A 16,440-nucleotide genomic window follows, 5' to 3' on the forward strand; every position below is an offset into this window, starting at 1 on the left:
TTACTGACCAAATGATGAACTGATTAACTTGCAGATCAATCAATAATAAAATAATTTAGAATAATTGGTAGTGCAGCTCAAATTTGAATAATTTATGAACTATAAACCCCTCTGTTCCCCTGTGGCTTATTACAAAATAAAAGTCACTCTTGGTTCCATGTCCACAGAAACAGTACAAGTCTGTACAGGGGCACAACTAACAATTATTTTCACTTGTAATGAATTTACTGAATATTTGCTTGATTAATTGAACAATTGTTTGGTCTGTAACACGTCAGAAAACTCTGAAAATGCTCATCACAAATATTCCAGATTGCTGCTTTTGTAAAAGAGGTCAAAACTCCAGCAGTACTTGAAGTACACAGAAGAAATTTATTGTTAGACCGAGGCATTCGCAAAATTCAAAAGTATTAATCTTACTACAATTAAACGTGAAGAAAAGTTTTGAGAAGCTGGAACAAAACGTTTTCAGTCACTCTTTCCCAACTGAGATCTGAGAAAGGTCTCTTTTGTATCTGTATAGTGAATATGAGCTTAATTATCAATATAATGAAGTGTAAAGCTTTACAAGATACAGGAAGTGTAATGTTGCCATGGATTCAGTGGGTCAAACTGTTAGCTATAACTTGAGCTATGTTTTTTTATTTTTTTTAAGCCTATATTTGTTTACATTTTCAAAAATTAAACACAGATTCAACTGTTAACATTTCCTCTCTGCTATGCACCATTGGATGTTCTGACGGTTATCACTGAATGAATGAAGAAAACCTAAAAACCTGGTGATTCTCAGGCAAGTTCCTTTTCTATTAGTCGTAATTATGAGAGTTAGTCAAAATCATGAGATAAGGTCTCCGAATTCTCCGAGATGTTTTTGTTTTTTGTCAAACCCTTGAAATAGGAAAGAAAAGCCGGGACAAGGTGAACGGTACAGGGTTAAAATGAAGTGACTGATTAATATTCTGGTTTTAATCCACAGTGAGTCATCTTTTGCTTCAAACTGGTAACAGTTAATTATACTATAAGTTAGCCCACTTTTTGGCAGCTTGGGTGTTTTTTTCTACGCTGCCATGACAATGCTGTTTTCAGGCCGATTGTGCATTTGAGTTGTGAGCTTTTTATTTCTTTTGTAATTTACTTAACTGTCACACAGACTGATTTGTGGGAGAAAGCACCACCGTTTGTTTCTTAAGAAACTGACTCAAACTTGAAAGATACTGTTTGTTTTTGCTTTTTTTGTTCCTGCATTTTTTATATGGAAATTTTGCCTTTATAATTTATGGAGCATCTGCTTCAGTGCGACTGTAGTCACAAAAAAAAGACTGAAATTGTAGCAGCCATGCAAAACCAAAACTGAGCTTTGCAAGAAGACTTGAAAGAGAACTTATTTTTTATAGTACTTGTGTATTTTGTAATTATTCCGTTTTTTTTAAAGCCTAAAGATCACAAGGATATGTATGCTGAAAGTGGAAAATGTTACGTATTATTTACACATGCGATGATTATGAATTAAAGAGAGAAAAATTTATTCTTTAATTTGGTCTTTTTTTTTTTATTTGGTCATTTTCTGTTCCTTTGTTCTTTGTCTCTGATTCCTTGTACTGTGTTTTAGTATTTTTCCAGTTTATCGACTGGTTTTATTTTAATGTAGATGTAAAATTAATAGACATGATAAATTCCGTATGAACAGAGAAATGTCGACGCTGCTCTGAATGGTTGATTGTTAGTTGAGTAACTAATTTCATTCTACTGATGAATTCATTAAAAGTGACTCTGATCAAGTTTTGGTGCTTGTGGTTGTCTCTCTGTCAAACAAGTTTCTTAAACGAGAAAACTGCTGAGGTCATGAATAACCTAATAAATAAAATGTACACATTTTATTTTACAAAAAATAGTTATTTAATATCATGGTTTTTTTTGTGTGGAGACATTTTTAAACAGCCTGCATGTAAACATAGTTACAGATGTTTAGTTCCTCTGGTTCCTTTAGTTCCTGGATTTCTTTTGTTAAAAAAAAGTTACAATCGACTAGTTTCCCTTTAATTAACTGATCTATCTGCAGATCTATAAAACCTATTAGCTCGAGAACCTTCTGACGGAAAAAGGCTTGACAAGCAGTTGTAGAAATTGTAGTGAAAACAGGTTAAGTGTTCTCATGACAAGACTGGACTCACTTACAGCAGATTCAGATTCAGTGGACGTCCCACATCCCACCCTGGTGATCAGGTGAACCTCAGAACTCCAGCAGGAGCGTCATCGGCTCCACACAGTTCAGGACGATCTCTTGTTTCTGGCCGTAGACTCCCTGCTCCACCTTCACGTCCGCCTTCGCACACTTCACGGAGCCCGCCACGAGCTCTCTGCAGGTGAACACCAGGTTTGAGAGGAGCTGAGCGCCCCACCATGGCTCACACCCGCCTTTATACTGCACCCTCCTCTTAGGCACCGGCTCTCCGAGCAGAGAGTCCTGGGGGATAAATAAAACGTTCCCGGGAAGGTCGAGAACGGACACTGAGCACCCGGTGGCTTTTCGGAAAAGTTTAGTGGTCATCAGGCTGTTGGCTGTTGAGAGGATCAAGGGAAAAGACAAACACAACTTGATAAAGACAGAGTTTTAATTGAATGACTAAATTTATGTGGCTGTCAGATTATGAACTAACATAACACATCTTACCCATTTCATGAGTGACGTCTTCAGTGGCTCCGTGGAAAAAGCACACGTACACAACCATTCCCTCCTGGATCTGAGGAAACAGAGTCACAGTGAAGACCCAGTTCACACGGAGTCACTCAGATTTAAATATTATGTGTATGTTTTTACACGATCACAGCAAATTATTCTGATCATCAAAATCATCTGTTTGTTTGTGTTAAGATGAACAAAGACAAAAGTGTTAGTTTTTGTTCTTTTTTCCATCTGTACACAGACAGAAAAATAAAAACAATTTATAGTTTCAGGCAGATTTAGAAGATGAAACTACTTTTTGATGATCCATCAGTTAAAATAAAAAACCCATCCGTCCAGTCCTCCCGTGCAGCACCTCTGACTACAGCTCGTATTTTCATGTCAAAATGTGAAAGTGATGGATGGACCGAACAGCAGCCATCCCTAGAACACACCCACCTCAGCCCACTGAGCGTCAGCCCCGTCCAGGGCTGGTTTGATCTTAACCTTGGCCCGACTGCACTGCTGGATGATGGTCCGAGCCTGGAGCCTCCTGGGCCTCCGAAAGACGGCTGGGCTGCTGATACACAGTTGTCAGTATATAGGTAGTAACACTACTGCAAGTAATAATAGTAAGTAATAAAAAGCAGCTCCTACCTGTCCACCTCAGGAGGGGGTTTGGCTGCGTGTACCCGCGCAGAGCCGGCGATGGTGAAGACGGGCCAGGGTTTGGTGCTCGGGGCCACGACGGGCTCCAGGCCACAGCTGGAGCTCCTTTTAGCCGAAGAGCCTGCCTCCAGGTCTCGGCTCCTCTTCACCGGGCGCTGGACGCTGCCACGGTCTCTGGGTTGAGGTCTGGACGGGGTCTTTAGTCCCCTGTTTGGATTTGGAGGCTGAACTTGTTTGCTTGTGGGTTGTGGAAGTTGGGACCTTGTGGGGAGGTCATGTGGAGGATGTGGCCCTCTGAGGGGTCTGTTTTCACCCTGGACTAAGACGTAGTGACTTGTTCTGGTGCTGCTCTGACAGTCACTTGCTTCCTCCTGGTCTCCAGGTTGAGTCCGTTCCTCTGGTTGAGGACCAAAACAATGATCCAAAACAATGATTAAAACAAGTGCTTTTCCATCTGAGATAGAGTCGTTCTGCTGGATGAAGCTGAGAAACCTACCGCTCTGTCCTCTGAACCCGTTACTGGCTCCCCAACACTCCCAGCACCACCATCATCATCATCATCATCCTCGTCAACATCATCATCCTTCCCACTGTCAACCAACAGAGAGAGAGAATAAGAGCACACACACATTAAGGACCACGTGAACACAAACTATCTCTATGTTTACTACATACTATTTTCTGAGTGTGAATAGTCGCATTAATACTATTACTGCTCCAATAACTATAAGAAGACAACTTCTCATTTTTGCTTCATGATCAAAACACAGCGTTTCTACAGGACTGAAAGCTCTGTAGAGCTGAAACGATTGGTCGACTTATTGATTAAGTTAATTGACATAAAATCAATCTTTTAACTATTTCATTTTCCAAATCAAAGATGCCAAATATTCTCTTGGTTCCAGATCAACAAATGTGACAATCTACTGTTTTTTCTTGGTTGCATTTAACAGTAAATTGAATAATTGAACATTTTAGTCGCACATAAGACCACTAACTGTGTCCTCTGAGAAACTGTGAATCCCATTTTTTCACTATTTTTAAAAATCATTTAACACAAACTAAACAATAAATTGATTAGTCAAGAAAATAAAACACCAGATTAATCAGTAACTGAAAATGAAAATAATCGTTAGCTGCAGCACTTTGTATTTCCATCACTTATCTCCAGAATCATCAAATCATCAAAAACATCAGATATACAGTAAGTGACACCTGTCTGAGTTGACTTATGATTGGTTAGATAGGGCCGACCTACCTGAACCTTAACTTTAACCATAACCATGTCATACTACAACAAAGAGCCTGTTTACACTGTCCTGAGAGAAATTGTAGTGAAACAACATTTGTACTCAGGCAGACAAAGTGTTAATAATAAACATGCGTGTTAAAAACCAGTGTTTTCAAATTGTGTCTGTGACAGAAACACACATACCTGTCTAACCCGTCATGTATCTGTGGTGATCGCAGCGCCTGCAGCAGCGACTCTGATCCTCCTGCTTCCGTCTGGTTTGCTGGTTTCTTCCTCTTCTTCCTGTTGCACTGGGAGCAGCTGTCGATCCACTGCACCACGTCAGGTCTCATGGTTTTCCAGAAGTACCTGCAGCATGATGTTACACGTTTACACCTGCAGTGTTAAGTGTAATCCCAGCATCACTTTAAGCTAAAGCAGTAAAAACTGAAGTGAGGATGTGTTTGCCTCTATCAGTGTTCGAGGAAGTTCTCTCTTCTGTGTCTGCAGGATCATAAACGATTAGTCTTGAAAAACACGATTTAAGAGATGATCCCCTCTCACCTGTCATTGAGCAGTCGGAGACATTTGTTGACGTCCAGGTGGTTGAGCTCATTGTGATAGTCCATGAGGGCGACTTCAACCTGCTGTCGGCTCCTCAGAACCAAACGCATCTGATCTCCCTTCACTATGTGGAGCTCATCATCTGGGAAACCAGGCAATGAAAACAATGAACAGAGTTCACATCACTCTTAACATAACTAACTCTGTGATGTCACAACAATGGAGTCACTGCTCTCAGCCATGCCCCAAGCCCCGCCCACCTGGACCCACCATCCAACTTTGCATGATTTGGTTCCTCTGAGTGTTTTACCTGAAATCTGCTATATTTTTATTATCACTCAGAAAACAGTCAGCCAATCAGAAGAGAGGCTGAGAGCCTCGTCTCTTCTGGAGGAACCACCTGACCTGATCTATGCTGAGGGATCCTGGTTTGTACAAACCTTTGATGGCGAACTTCTTGCAGAACCTCCTGAAGGTGTTTTTCTCGACGTAGCTCAGGCCATGAGGGTAAGTGCGTTTTCGGAGGTAGAGCTCCACAGCGTTGTACTTTGCAAAATAGGCCTGCTCACACATGAAGAAGAGATTAGAGGTACATACAACTCTCTGCATCAGTTTGACAAATATCTGTGGAGGAAAAACAGAACTCAAGCTTCTGCTACTGAACAGCACAGTTTGTTTTTATTACAGCAACTAACTCTTGTGCCTTACCGCCGAGTCGCTGTGGACCAACAGTGTGGGCACAGCGTCTGGATGGAGGGAGACTTTCTCTCCGCTGCGGTCGAAGCACTCCTCAGTGAAATGGGTGGAACAAATGGATGAGCGGAGCCGAGGATGCCAGTAAGGTCGGCCAACAGCCTTCAACCACCGAGCCAACAGGGCCGCGTTGTCAAGAGGAAACCTGAAGGTACGGATAGAATTATTAAGTATCACAGATTGTTATTCAGTCATGCACCATGTAGCAGCACTACTAGAGATTATAATGACACTTATCTGTCTTAACTAAATGAAGAAACTTCCTGAAAACTTCAGTTTTGGTGAATTTGGTGCGATGTGAGCATGTTAGCATGCTGATGTTAGCATTTAGCTTACAGCACCTTCCAGTTTTTTTTCCCAAAAGGTTAGGTGAGTGAATGATAAATTATTGTTATTGTGGTTTTTCTTGTTTTAATTTTCTGCTTGTTATTTGTGCATTTGTGACAATCTCGTTTTTGTCTTCATTGTAAGTTACGATTGTTTATTGTTTTACATGTAGATTCATTTTTAATTATTTCCTGTGTCTGGTTTGTGGATGTAACTGTGAAGGTAGAGCTAATTACTACAACTAATGTGTAATGTGTACTGCTTACTATGTGTATACTATCACTACAGATAAATATTCACACAAACATACTGCTTCTGAAAGATTTAGATTTTTTGATACAGAAGTCTAAAGGATTATAATTTCAGTCTGACTGTTCATTTAATCAAATGTAATTGATCTGTTTGATTCATTGTTAGCTAGCTAGCTTGTTAGCTGTAGCATCTTGCAGAATAACCAGGAGAGTGTTGAAAATGGACTCGTACTTGTGGAAGGTGAGGCCCAGGCCACGCTCCACCGGCCCGCAGCAGTTGTTGCAGTTGTAGACGCTGCAGCGGAGCCACTTCCTCTTGGTTCTGTTGAGGCAGGTGTGGCAGCTGGAGATCCAGCGGGCCAGGTCCCGGGTCATGGTGCTCCAGTAGAAATGCTTTGTGATCTCTCGCTGGCAGATTCCCTGGCCGTAGTGACCCTGGTTATCATGGAACTGCTGCAGGATCGAGTTCACCTGGGATCAAAAGGCAAGATAACGATATGCAGATCATTTTTTCCCCAAAGGATTTTCCTGCACTGCGTGTTTTTATTAGTGCTGTCCAGCTTCACACTCACACATACATCTATTCATTCTTACCTGTAAGAAGCACAACAGTCATTTGACAAACACTGGGGTCCCTGTTTACTATGTGTTAACCGCTTTGTGCTCATTAAATTTGAAAAATTATCATGTGAATATGCATCATTAAGGCAAAGTACATGCCTAAAGGTGACTGCAGCATTACTTCCTGGTCTGTTTAGAGGAGGCTTCCTATGTAAAAGTCTGGCCCTCATTATCTCACGTTGCATATTTGTAAATTATGTCTATAATCAATTTACTCCATCAAAAACAGAGATCTAGAAAATTTTCTGACAAAGAAAGAATTGTGTATCATGTATCTGTGGTCGTGGTAAAAATGGAGCTTAAGTTGAAATGTTTGGGAGCTATGTGGGAGTGGACGAAGACGACACCATTTTAATGAGTGAGAAATGCTGTTTTTCTGATATTTTACAGTCAAGCTGTGGGTGACTAAATTGATGTGATGGTCGATTTTACAACAACAATGTGCTGACATTATAACTCACCATTCAGAGACTTCCTGTCATGGTGCTGCACTTTTTTCATTTATCCCAGTCTTTGCTAGAAATGAGCTGCGTCTTGGATGATAAGAAAACTGCAGATACTGATTTTATTTTTCCCGCGGTGACACAGACGAAAGCTGGACAGAAATGTTTTATGAAACGTTTAAGAAAATGCACAAAAAAAGATTCTGTTTTTTAACCAAGACACTTATTATGTTAATTTGCTACTGACGCCATGAGTTTATTCGAGCTGTTGTTTTTCAGACCAGTGACAACAAACTTTAAGCTGCACGAGGCTGGTATGAGTTTCACTTCAACCTCATCATTGTTACGTGCGGCCCAGGATGTGCACTATTGCACACTGCTCATGGGGTTGTTTTGTTTTGTTCTCCTTCGCTCTCCCACTCTCTCTCCCTCTGGTGCTCTCTCTGTTTCTCCTGTAGGAGTGGAGCCCCCGAAGTCAATTAGTGAGCTGGGAACGAACGAGCAGGGACTGCACACTCTCTCACCACTCAGCCAGCGCACTGCTCGGGGTGGACTCTTTGCCCCAGATTTGCCTTTTGTGTCCCAGCGTGTTCCAGGGTGCTGGGTTTTTGTTGTTTTGATTTATTATTTCAGTTTTGGGTTGGAGAACACCAGTTGTCCTGAGGCCTGTACTATGAATCAAGTTTTACATACCCAGGACAACTTTTCGTTATCTGGGTTAACTGAAGCTACCATTGACCGCCCTGGATAACCTGTACTACGAAGCTGTCTCAGTTAACCCTGGGTTTACCTCTCTGTCTGCGGGCGCGTTCATGTGAAAGAGGCAGAGTTTTTAATTATAAGCAATATCGTCAGAACCATGAATAAAGTGCTTATGATATGAGAAATGATAATAAGTGAACCACCGTCGTCGGACTGAAATACCCAGAGTAACACCTGAAGTTGCCTCGACAACCTCAGATCCTGCTTCGTACTTCAGGCCTCGGGTATCAGTTTTTGTTTTGGTTCAGTCTAGCTTAGTTTTCTTTAGGCAGTTAAGGTGGAGTACCTGGGTGCAACGGCACATTCAGCAGCATCTCCATCTTTTGTTCTTTTTTTGTTTGTTTCTGTAATATTTTTGGCGTATCGTTTTTTTAGTATGTTTCAAATAAAGTTCTTTCTCCTTTCTTGGCAACTTGTCCTTCGTATGCTCCATTCGAACCTGTTTGTGTAGGGAGGCTGTAACAATAACACACTGTAATTACCTCCTCTCTGCTGCGCGGCACTCTGAGAGGTGGAGAGACTCGTGTGTACACCAGCACTCCATCTGAAACACAACACAATCTTTTCTAAATTATTTCTAAAAGAAATTTAATCTTAATTAGATCCTATAATCTGGTTCATTGAGGCTTAATTCACCTATCAAACCAAAGCGCTTGGCCATCCTCTTTAGAGCACCTCTGCTTTTCTTGCTTTGCATCGGTAAAACCCTGTGGCTCAGATACCTGCAGGACGCAAGGTAATAAAAATGTCAACACATGTTGAATTAAATAGAAAAATGTTACATGGATAAAGTGATCAGCCGGTCACGTGTCTACCTGGCGATCTGGTTGTAGGCCGTGAAGCTTGGCTCGATGATGGTCTTCCTCCTCTTGTCCTCCCTCACTGCCTGGACCACCCCGGAGTCTGAATCCGGAGCCGAGAGGCAGTACTGGTGTTCCTGCAGCTGCACAGGTATCTCAGAGTGATCAAAAGCCGGTTCAGAGCGGGCTGTGGTTTCTGCAGTAGCAGCTGTACAGATGAGGTCTTCCAGGCAGTTAGAGTGAAGTAAGTCCTCATCTGAAGGGACAGGAACCTGAAAACCGAGGAGGATCAGCCGATCAGATCACACCAACTAACTCAGGTGCAAACTCTACAGGTCCTGATAAGAAAAAGCACCTGATCACTCAGGCTTAAAAATGCTTAAACCGCCTTATCTGCTGTGGATGCATTATGGAAACTATAGGTCATTCTAATGTTGCACACAAAATAGAGTTAATGAACATATAAGAACAATGAGAATAGAACCAAGTGAGCGCAAAGTCAGCCACAGAGAGCGTGCAGGCACAGATCTGTACAAGCAGATTGAGTTTTGAGAAATCCTGATCACATGAACACAACTCTTCTTTTACTTCCGTACAAAAAGAAAGGCTGGAAATATCTCAGCAAAGACAAATAATAAATACTTCATAGACAGTGGTGAGTCTCTTTTTAAAAGATACCAAGTGTATGTCGGTGGGATTATTTGTGATAAATCATTCACTCACTTTACAAATCAATACCTGACACTGCTCATTTGTGCGCTGCATGTTCTTATTTCATTCCCTGAAAGTTGCAGTTTCTTCCTTTCAAATTACTTGACTTGATTTTACTTTTTTTAATTTTAAAATATCTATTTTGACCTCATATTTTTTTGTCTATAAAGGAGTAAAAATGTGATGTTCCTGCCATTACTGCAGAAATCAGTGTCCTCTTTTTAAACTCTTCATTTTGGAAGGACGGCTTCAGTGTCCTGTGTGTTTGGTCAAATGTTTTTCTGTCACCTGTTCATATTTTTTGCTGCTTGTTAGTTGCATAATCATATTGCTGATCCTCCCAGACCTTCACCCCTGATATAAAAAGTGAATGTGCATATCAAATATTTATATGTGAATACTGTAATCAGTGCAGTGAGCATCATGTTGATTTGAACTGTAAGTGTGCTGCGTACTGTGTCACCTCATCTTCTCGTGCTGTCACAGGAATAATGCTTGGTACGGCGTCCGGTGACAGAGTCAGCTGACCATCATCACTCAGCGTAAAGCAGGACGACTCAAAGTGGCGGGAGCAGAGGCAGGAATTGGAGCGCAGCGAGCCTTCGTCCCTCTGAGCCACCGCCAGCCACCTCCGCCGCTGCTCGGTCTCCTTTGGGAACCTGCAGGAAAGAGGAAGATGAGTTTTGTTTTTGAATCTGACCCGAACTTACAGACAAAGCTGAACCAAAGGAAAGTCCGCCTGCAGAAAACCACAAGGTCCCATTTAATTCTCATTAAAAACACTTCAGTTCCTATCATTGTTATGCAGACAATACTCAGCTGTACCTTCCTCTGTAACCTGGTGATCCACACTGTTTTTGTACACTTGCTTTTATCTACTATTGACATAAATAGTTGTCGTCTGACGGTTTAAAGCTGACTGTCAGAGTGGAAAAGATCCAAGACCTATGAGTTTTTGACCTTTTTGACTCATCAACCAACTTTGTAAATGTGGTGTCTGACCTGTGGAAGCCGAGCTCAGGGTAACTGTAGCTGGAGGTGTCGCAGCCATAGGCCAGGCAGAACTGGACAGGTGGACCAGGTGGTTCGCTGGGACTTCGACTCTGACAAACAGAGCAAGCTTTGATCCAGTTCTTCACCGCCTCCGTCACTCCAACCCAGTAATACATCAACTGGAGAAACAGAGGAGGAAGATCTGTGTCTAACACCACCAGCACTGCTGCAGCAGGTTTTTATAATGGTGAACAAATCTATCAATTTTCTATTGATCACACATCCTAAGTGTTCTGTTGATGACATATGATCTGAAGTCACCATTATCTCCTTTACCGCCCGAACCCGGCCGGCGTGGTTGTTGTTGTCATGGTATCGGGTCAGGATCTCCCGCACTTCCTTGTCGCTCCTGACAACCCTGAGGAGGCGGCCTCGATAAGTTCGCCACAGACAGCCATCTGATGGACAGAGGGAGGAACTACTGTCAATACAGTGAAACTAACTACCTTTACGTAAAGTTCATGTCTCTTGAAATACAAATGGAGTAGCAGACACTTCTTTCTTCAGTCAGGGATGGTTCTGATTACTATGTCGACAGCCCAGAGAGTTTAAAGATACTTACTGTAACAAATTTTGCGACAATAAAAATTTATTGCAGTAAATTAGAAAAGATTACAGGAGATGGTAGATTGACCACAAAATCTGAATGAACATATGAGGACAAACAGCAAAACTTTATGAAATTTACATGTGAAAAGTCTGTTTACCTAAATGACAAATAACATATTTTTCTCACTTATGTCTGGTGCTATCAACCATGCAGATCATTCTGGTTCTCTTTGTTCCTGTTTTCAGTTCATGCCTCTGCCCCGGTATAATGCAGATGAACAGATGTTTGTTCATGAAAAAAATACATATAAAAAAAATCATCAGCAACTGGAAACTCCTCTGCACTGAGAGAAAACATGTTTTCCTCTGTGTAAGAAGCTTCTCTGTGTGACCTGCCATTTTAGCTCCAAAGTACCTTTGTAGGTAAAGTGCTTGCTGGCTGCTCTGGTTTGGTTCTTTGAACTTTTTGATGCATCTAGAGAATGCACTCCAGTCCGCACAAAAAGTTCCACCTTATCCAGGAAGTCAAAAGACGGCATCTGTAAGTGAAGAGGTGAGAGACACAGAGAGAGACAAGAGAATGGTTTAATTTTTCAAGCAAAATGCTTCTTCTCTATTTTATATAATTACAAACTTAACATTTTTGGGTTTTGGACTGTTGGCTGGACGACTAATTAATAAATTAAACGAAGAAATGATCATCGATAATGAAAATAATTGTTAGTTGCAGCCTTACATTATAGTAAACTTAATGTTTTTGGGTCAACCAAATGTTTTGGGGCATTTTAAAAATTATATTCTGCTGTTTTGTAAATAAAATCATTCATTGATTAATTTAAAAAATACTTAGAGACATTGATCAATAATGAAAATACTCATTAGCTGCAGCCCTTAATCAACTGATAGATTGACTAATAGTTTGCCCATTAATAAATAAGAGTATGCTATTAAACGTTTCATTTTTGCAGCTAATAAGCAAATAATTTAATATTTGCTGACTTTTCATTACATACTGCATACAGGCAATTGTTGACAATTTATAACCAAATGATCAATTGATAAACTGAAAAAATAAACTCCTTGCTAGGTTAATTAATAATTATAACAAACGATTAAGAAAAAAAAATCATTTTGAGGCCTTTTTAAAAAGGCAAACGCACATAGATTATCAACACAACTCTGATAAAACAAAAAATATCTGTCATTTTCATATAACGTATTAATCAGGAAAACAGCTAAAGTTTCTTCACTAAAAACCGTTTCCCACCTTGAAACATCTTGTGTCCGGTCGACACAAATATTCGTTACACCATCGTCAACTTTCAACAAAAACTCTAGTTTCCGCGCGATATTTTTAGACGGAACTGGTCGAATAAAAGGCTTAATGTCTTTCACTACACCAAAAATGTACATGTAAATTCTCCAAAGTGAATCATTTTGAGGCCTTTTTAAAAAGGCAAACGCACATAGATTATCAACACAACTCTGATAAAACAAAAAATATCTGTCATTTTCATATAACGTATTAATCAGGAAAACAGCTAAAGTTTCTTCACTAAAAACCGTTTCCCACCTTGAAACATCTTGTGTCCGGTCGACACAAATATTCGTTACACCATCGTCAACTTTCAACAAAAACTCTAGTTTCCGCGCGATATTTTTAGACGGAACTGGTCGAATAAAAGGCTTAATGTCTTTCACTACACCAAAAATGTACATGTAAATTCTCCAAAGTGATAGAGTTCAGGTCAAATTTGTGGCTAAATGTGACACTCGGTGGTGTGCAGATTTAAGCTAGCAGCAGCTACTTGGTGCATTCCGGTACGTGACTTTTCAAAATAAAAGTTGCAACTTGTTTAAAAATATTTTAACGTTAAAGTTTCATGTTTAAATCTCATTTACAGCTACTTAAACTAAGGAGAACGGTGTAGAAAATGTTTTGATTCGAAGCCATCAACTAAAAAACATACTAGAACATTTATGACGTCTTAAAATTTTCAGTGTTTTAATGGTTTTACAGTGGTGGTTATTTAGTTAGCATCTCAAAACTCATAAATAATCATATTATGTTATTACATTACCATGTCAACTGAAAGAGATTTTTTTCGTTGCTGTTTTTCCAAAAGTATTGAGTTATTTCTTTGTATTCTTTTTAAATATATATTTCAGGCTGTGCCTTTATTTTTGTAGAAAATGGATAAACCAGAAGTTAGATTGACTGCCACTTGCTGCTCACTTGACACATGAACTGTTTTGGCGCAGGTTGTAAGAGCTGCTGTAACCCAAGCTTACTGAATGCTCTTAACTTCCGTCTCCTAAACCACAGCCGATTGCCCCCTGCTGTCCCGGAGGAGACAGAGAACAATTAATTGGGTTGGATTGCTGCACACGTAATCCCAACCATGTTCTCAGGTTTAAACATTATGGATGGGATCATGGTAAAGACAGGGTCTCAAATCCTTGTCATGTTAGTTGACACAGTGATTTAGCGGGTGCTCAACCTTATCAGCACAACCCAGTTCAAGGTTTGGATTCTTTGGCAGGTACCGGTCCTACTGCTGAGTTGATGCCCTTCTACGGCCCTGTCCAGCTCTCCTCATGTAACAGCCTGTCTCCTGGTATCTCCTCCATGCTCTTGAGACTGTACTGGGAGACACCACAAACCTTGCGACCAAACATACAGATGTGCCATCCTGGAGGAGCTGGACTACTTGTGCAACCTGATTGGACTGCAGGTACTGCCTCGTGCAGCCAGTAGTGACAAGGACACTGGTAAAACACAAAACTAGAGAAGAATAACTCAGGAATGTTAAGGAGAGAGCAGTTGTCTGTGGCCATCACATGCAAAACCATTCCCTTTTTGGGAGTTGTCTTGCTTTTGCCTCTCGATTGCACCTGTTGTCACTTTAATTTGCATCAAAGCAGGTGAAATTGATTCACAATCACTTGTGCTTCCTAAATGGACAGATTGATATCCCTGAAGTTTAACTGATTTGGTGTTATGCTGTGATGATTAAGTGTTCCCTTCATTTTTTTGAGCAGTGTAGTAATAGTCACATTATTTGCTTATTTATCAAAGTTAACGTTAAAAAAAGTTAAAAAAAAAAAATTAATGTAATAAACAGAATCATTTCAACTCATCTTAAATGTTTCACTATGATCTGTGTGGAAATGCGATTACACAAATTACAAACTCCTTTTTTTTTTAAGTGCATATTTACAAAACGCTCCTCCATCTGACAAACATGAAAGCTTAAAAATGTGTCACTTGTAGAGCAACAATATACTGGCCTAATACTGATGCTTGTCCCACTGAAAAATAGCATATTTCTCCAAATGTTAACTGCCAGTCGTTTGCATCTATTCCTGTGGGGAAAAGAAAAGATGAAGGAAACGTGCTGCACCTCTCTGTCCATCTTTCCTGGTGTGTCGGACTGTAAACATTGTAGTTGTGCGCATTGACACACATGGCAAAGCTAATGTTTGTCACATTGAAAGTTACCTTGACTGATCCAATAGCATATTTCTCCTAATAGATTTGTCATGAGTGGACGAGGGAGAGAGAGAACGGGGCGGAACATAGCAGTGATAGTTGATGTGATATCCTAATACAGAAGGGCTCATTCACAAATAATAAAACATATAAGATTACCATAATGAATGTAAACAACCAACATGACTGTTGGCTGTTACTCAATGCTGTCAAGCTAATATGTTTGGTGATTTTTTGTTGGAAATACAATTACAAGCTAGCTAGTAGCCACCTGCGGTAAGTTTGTATATCAGGCAAAGCTAGAAGCGTCAACAAAGTTAGCTACACTGCTAATGCTAAGTTAGCTATACTACTAGTACAGCTAACGTTTCTTTTGAGCCTTTACCTTAAATTTCCAGTGGCATGTCTATGAAAAAAGTGTAGCACCTAACTAGTTACACTGACGTTTTTTCTTTTACTATCAGTCACACATATTACGTTGTTTTGCATGTTAGAGCGTCCAGGAAGCGAGCATTGCTAGCTCTGATTTAACCTCGTATCACATAGGCCGGGCTCGGGGGCCAGAGTGAGGCAGCGGAGGTTGTGGGAGAGGGAGAGCAGGTGCAGATGAGCAGGTATCTATAGAAACCAACTAACCAACACCACAAATACACAATTCAATATAGCTCTGTTCTATAATAATATCGAATCATGTTTATCTGTTGCTGCACAGGCCAGAATAATATAATAATAATAATAATAAATATTTAGATTAAACCCCCCGATTTAGATTAAATATTTAGACTTAAGATTCATGCACATCCTTAACAATTAAGTATAACATGATATTTTACATGAATTTCTGTTTCAAATGAGAGGAAAATTAGCTAAATGCGAGGAAAGTGAGCTAGATAGTCAAAATATATCAACTTAAAAAACTGTAACCGAATCTTTACATTCGGCACCTCATAGATTCACTGAGACCATCATGTTTGTTGTCGTCCGTATTTACGCAAATCCAAAATGGCGCCAACACTGCGCAATCACCGCATGGGGGCAGTGTATAAACAGTGTAACGCTTCTCTGCTCGGTTTTTTTCCCCCCCTCCCCTTCCTGCTCATCCGTCTGTTACAGGTGTTTGTTTGTTCCCCACAAATGGATGTTGATGGATGGATGTATTGTTTGAACCTAACATGTCTTATAACAGGCCTACATCCATGTTCCCCACATCGATGGTTCCACAGTTACTTTTCTTATGCTGTTACTCATATGACTCTGGCAAAGACTAGGGCGAGTCTGGGCCCGAAAGATCCGGTGCTGTGACGAGTTTTCCCGCTTTGTCTCATCAACTGCAGCAGGAAGTGAAGGTAAAGCTGTTGTGCATGAAGTTTAAGATACAAATGAATAATAATTACAACATTTATGAACATACTGTTCATTCATTTGAAAGCAATTTTGTCTAAATAAAAGGCTTAAATGTCACATTATTCCTGTGCCCAAGGACATTAGGTTTGTATTATCTATTCATATAATACAAACCTATCTATTAAAATATCGATTAAATGTCATAAG

At 40.3% G+C, this 16,440-nt stretch overlaps 1 protein-coding gene across 1 annotated transcript; it reads right to left on the reverse strand.

The window, feature by feature from the left end:
• Window positions 1-1,912: 1,912 nt before the first annotated feature.
• On the reverse strand, window positions 1,913-12,984 carry LOC111225706. The gene is made up of 18 exons (XM_022750728.1): window positions 12,970-12,984; window positions 11,812-11,935; window positions 11,109-11,245; window positions 10,797-10,966; window positions 10,258-10,453; window positions 9,099-9,355; window positions 8,920-9,005; window positions 8,766-8,827; window positions 6,690-6,928; window positions 5,835-6,024; window positions 5,567-5,687; window positions 5,127-5,268; window positions 4,767-4,931; window positions 3,824-3,921; window positions 3,320-3,776; window positions 3,122-3,239; window positions 2,672-2,741; window positions 1,913-2,559 (listed from the first exon to the last, which is right to left on the reverse strand). Exons 2-18 carry the CDS (start codon window positions 11,933-11,935, stop codon window positions 2,231-2,233), a joined length of 2,961 nt encoding a protein of 986 aa, XP_022606449.1. The 5' UTR covers window positions 12,970-12,984; the 3' UTR covers window positions 1,913-2,230.
• Between the last annotated feature and the right edge of the window lie 3,456 nt (window positions 12,985-16,440).

Source organism: Seriola dumerili, unplaced genomic scaffold (genome assembly GCF_002260705.1).
Source record: "Seriola dumerili isolate Sdu_G_001 unplaced genomic scaffold, Sdu_1.0 BDQW01000149.1, whole genome shotgun sequence".
In the NCBI taxonomy this organism is placed as follows: Eukaryota; Metazoa; Chordata; class Actinopteri; order Carangiformes; family Carangidae; genus Seriola; species Seriola dumerili.

Bases quoted from the DNA above. Each gene is read 5' to 3' on its own strand.
- LOC111225706 (XM_022750728.1), bottom strand. From the start codon at position 11,935: ATGCCGTCTTTTGACTTCCTGGATAAGGTGGAACTTTTTGTGCGGACT. The intron at 8,828-8,919 runs GTGAATTAAGCC...GTTGTGTTTCAG, and splicing joins CAAGCGCTTTGGTTTGATAG to ATGGAGTGCTGGTGTACACA. The intron at 5,269-5,566 runs GTTTGTACAAAC...CTGGTTTCCCAG, and splicing joins CAAGAAGTTCGCCATCAAAG to ATGATGAGCTCCACATAGTG.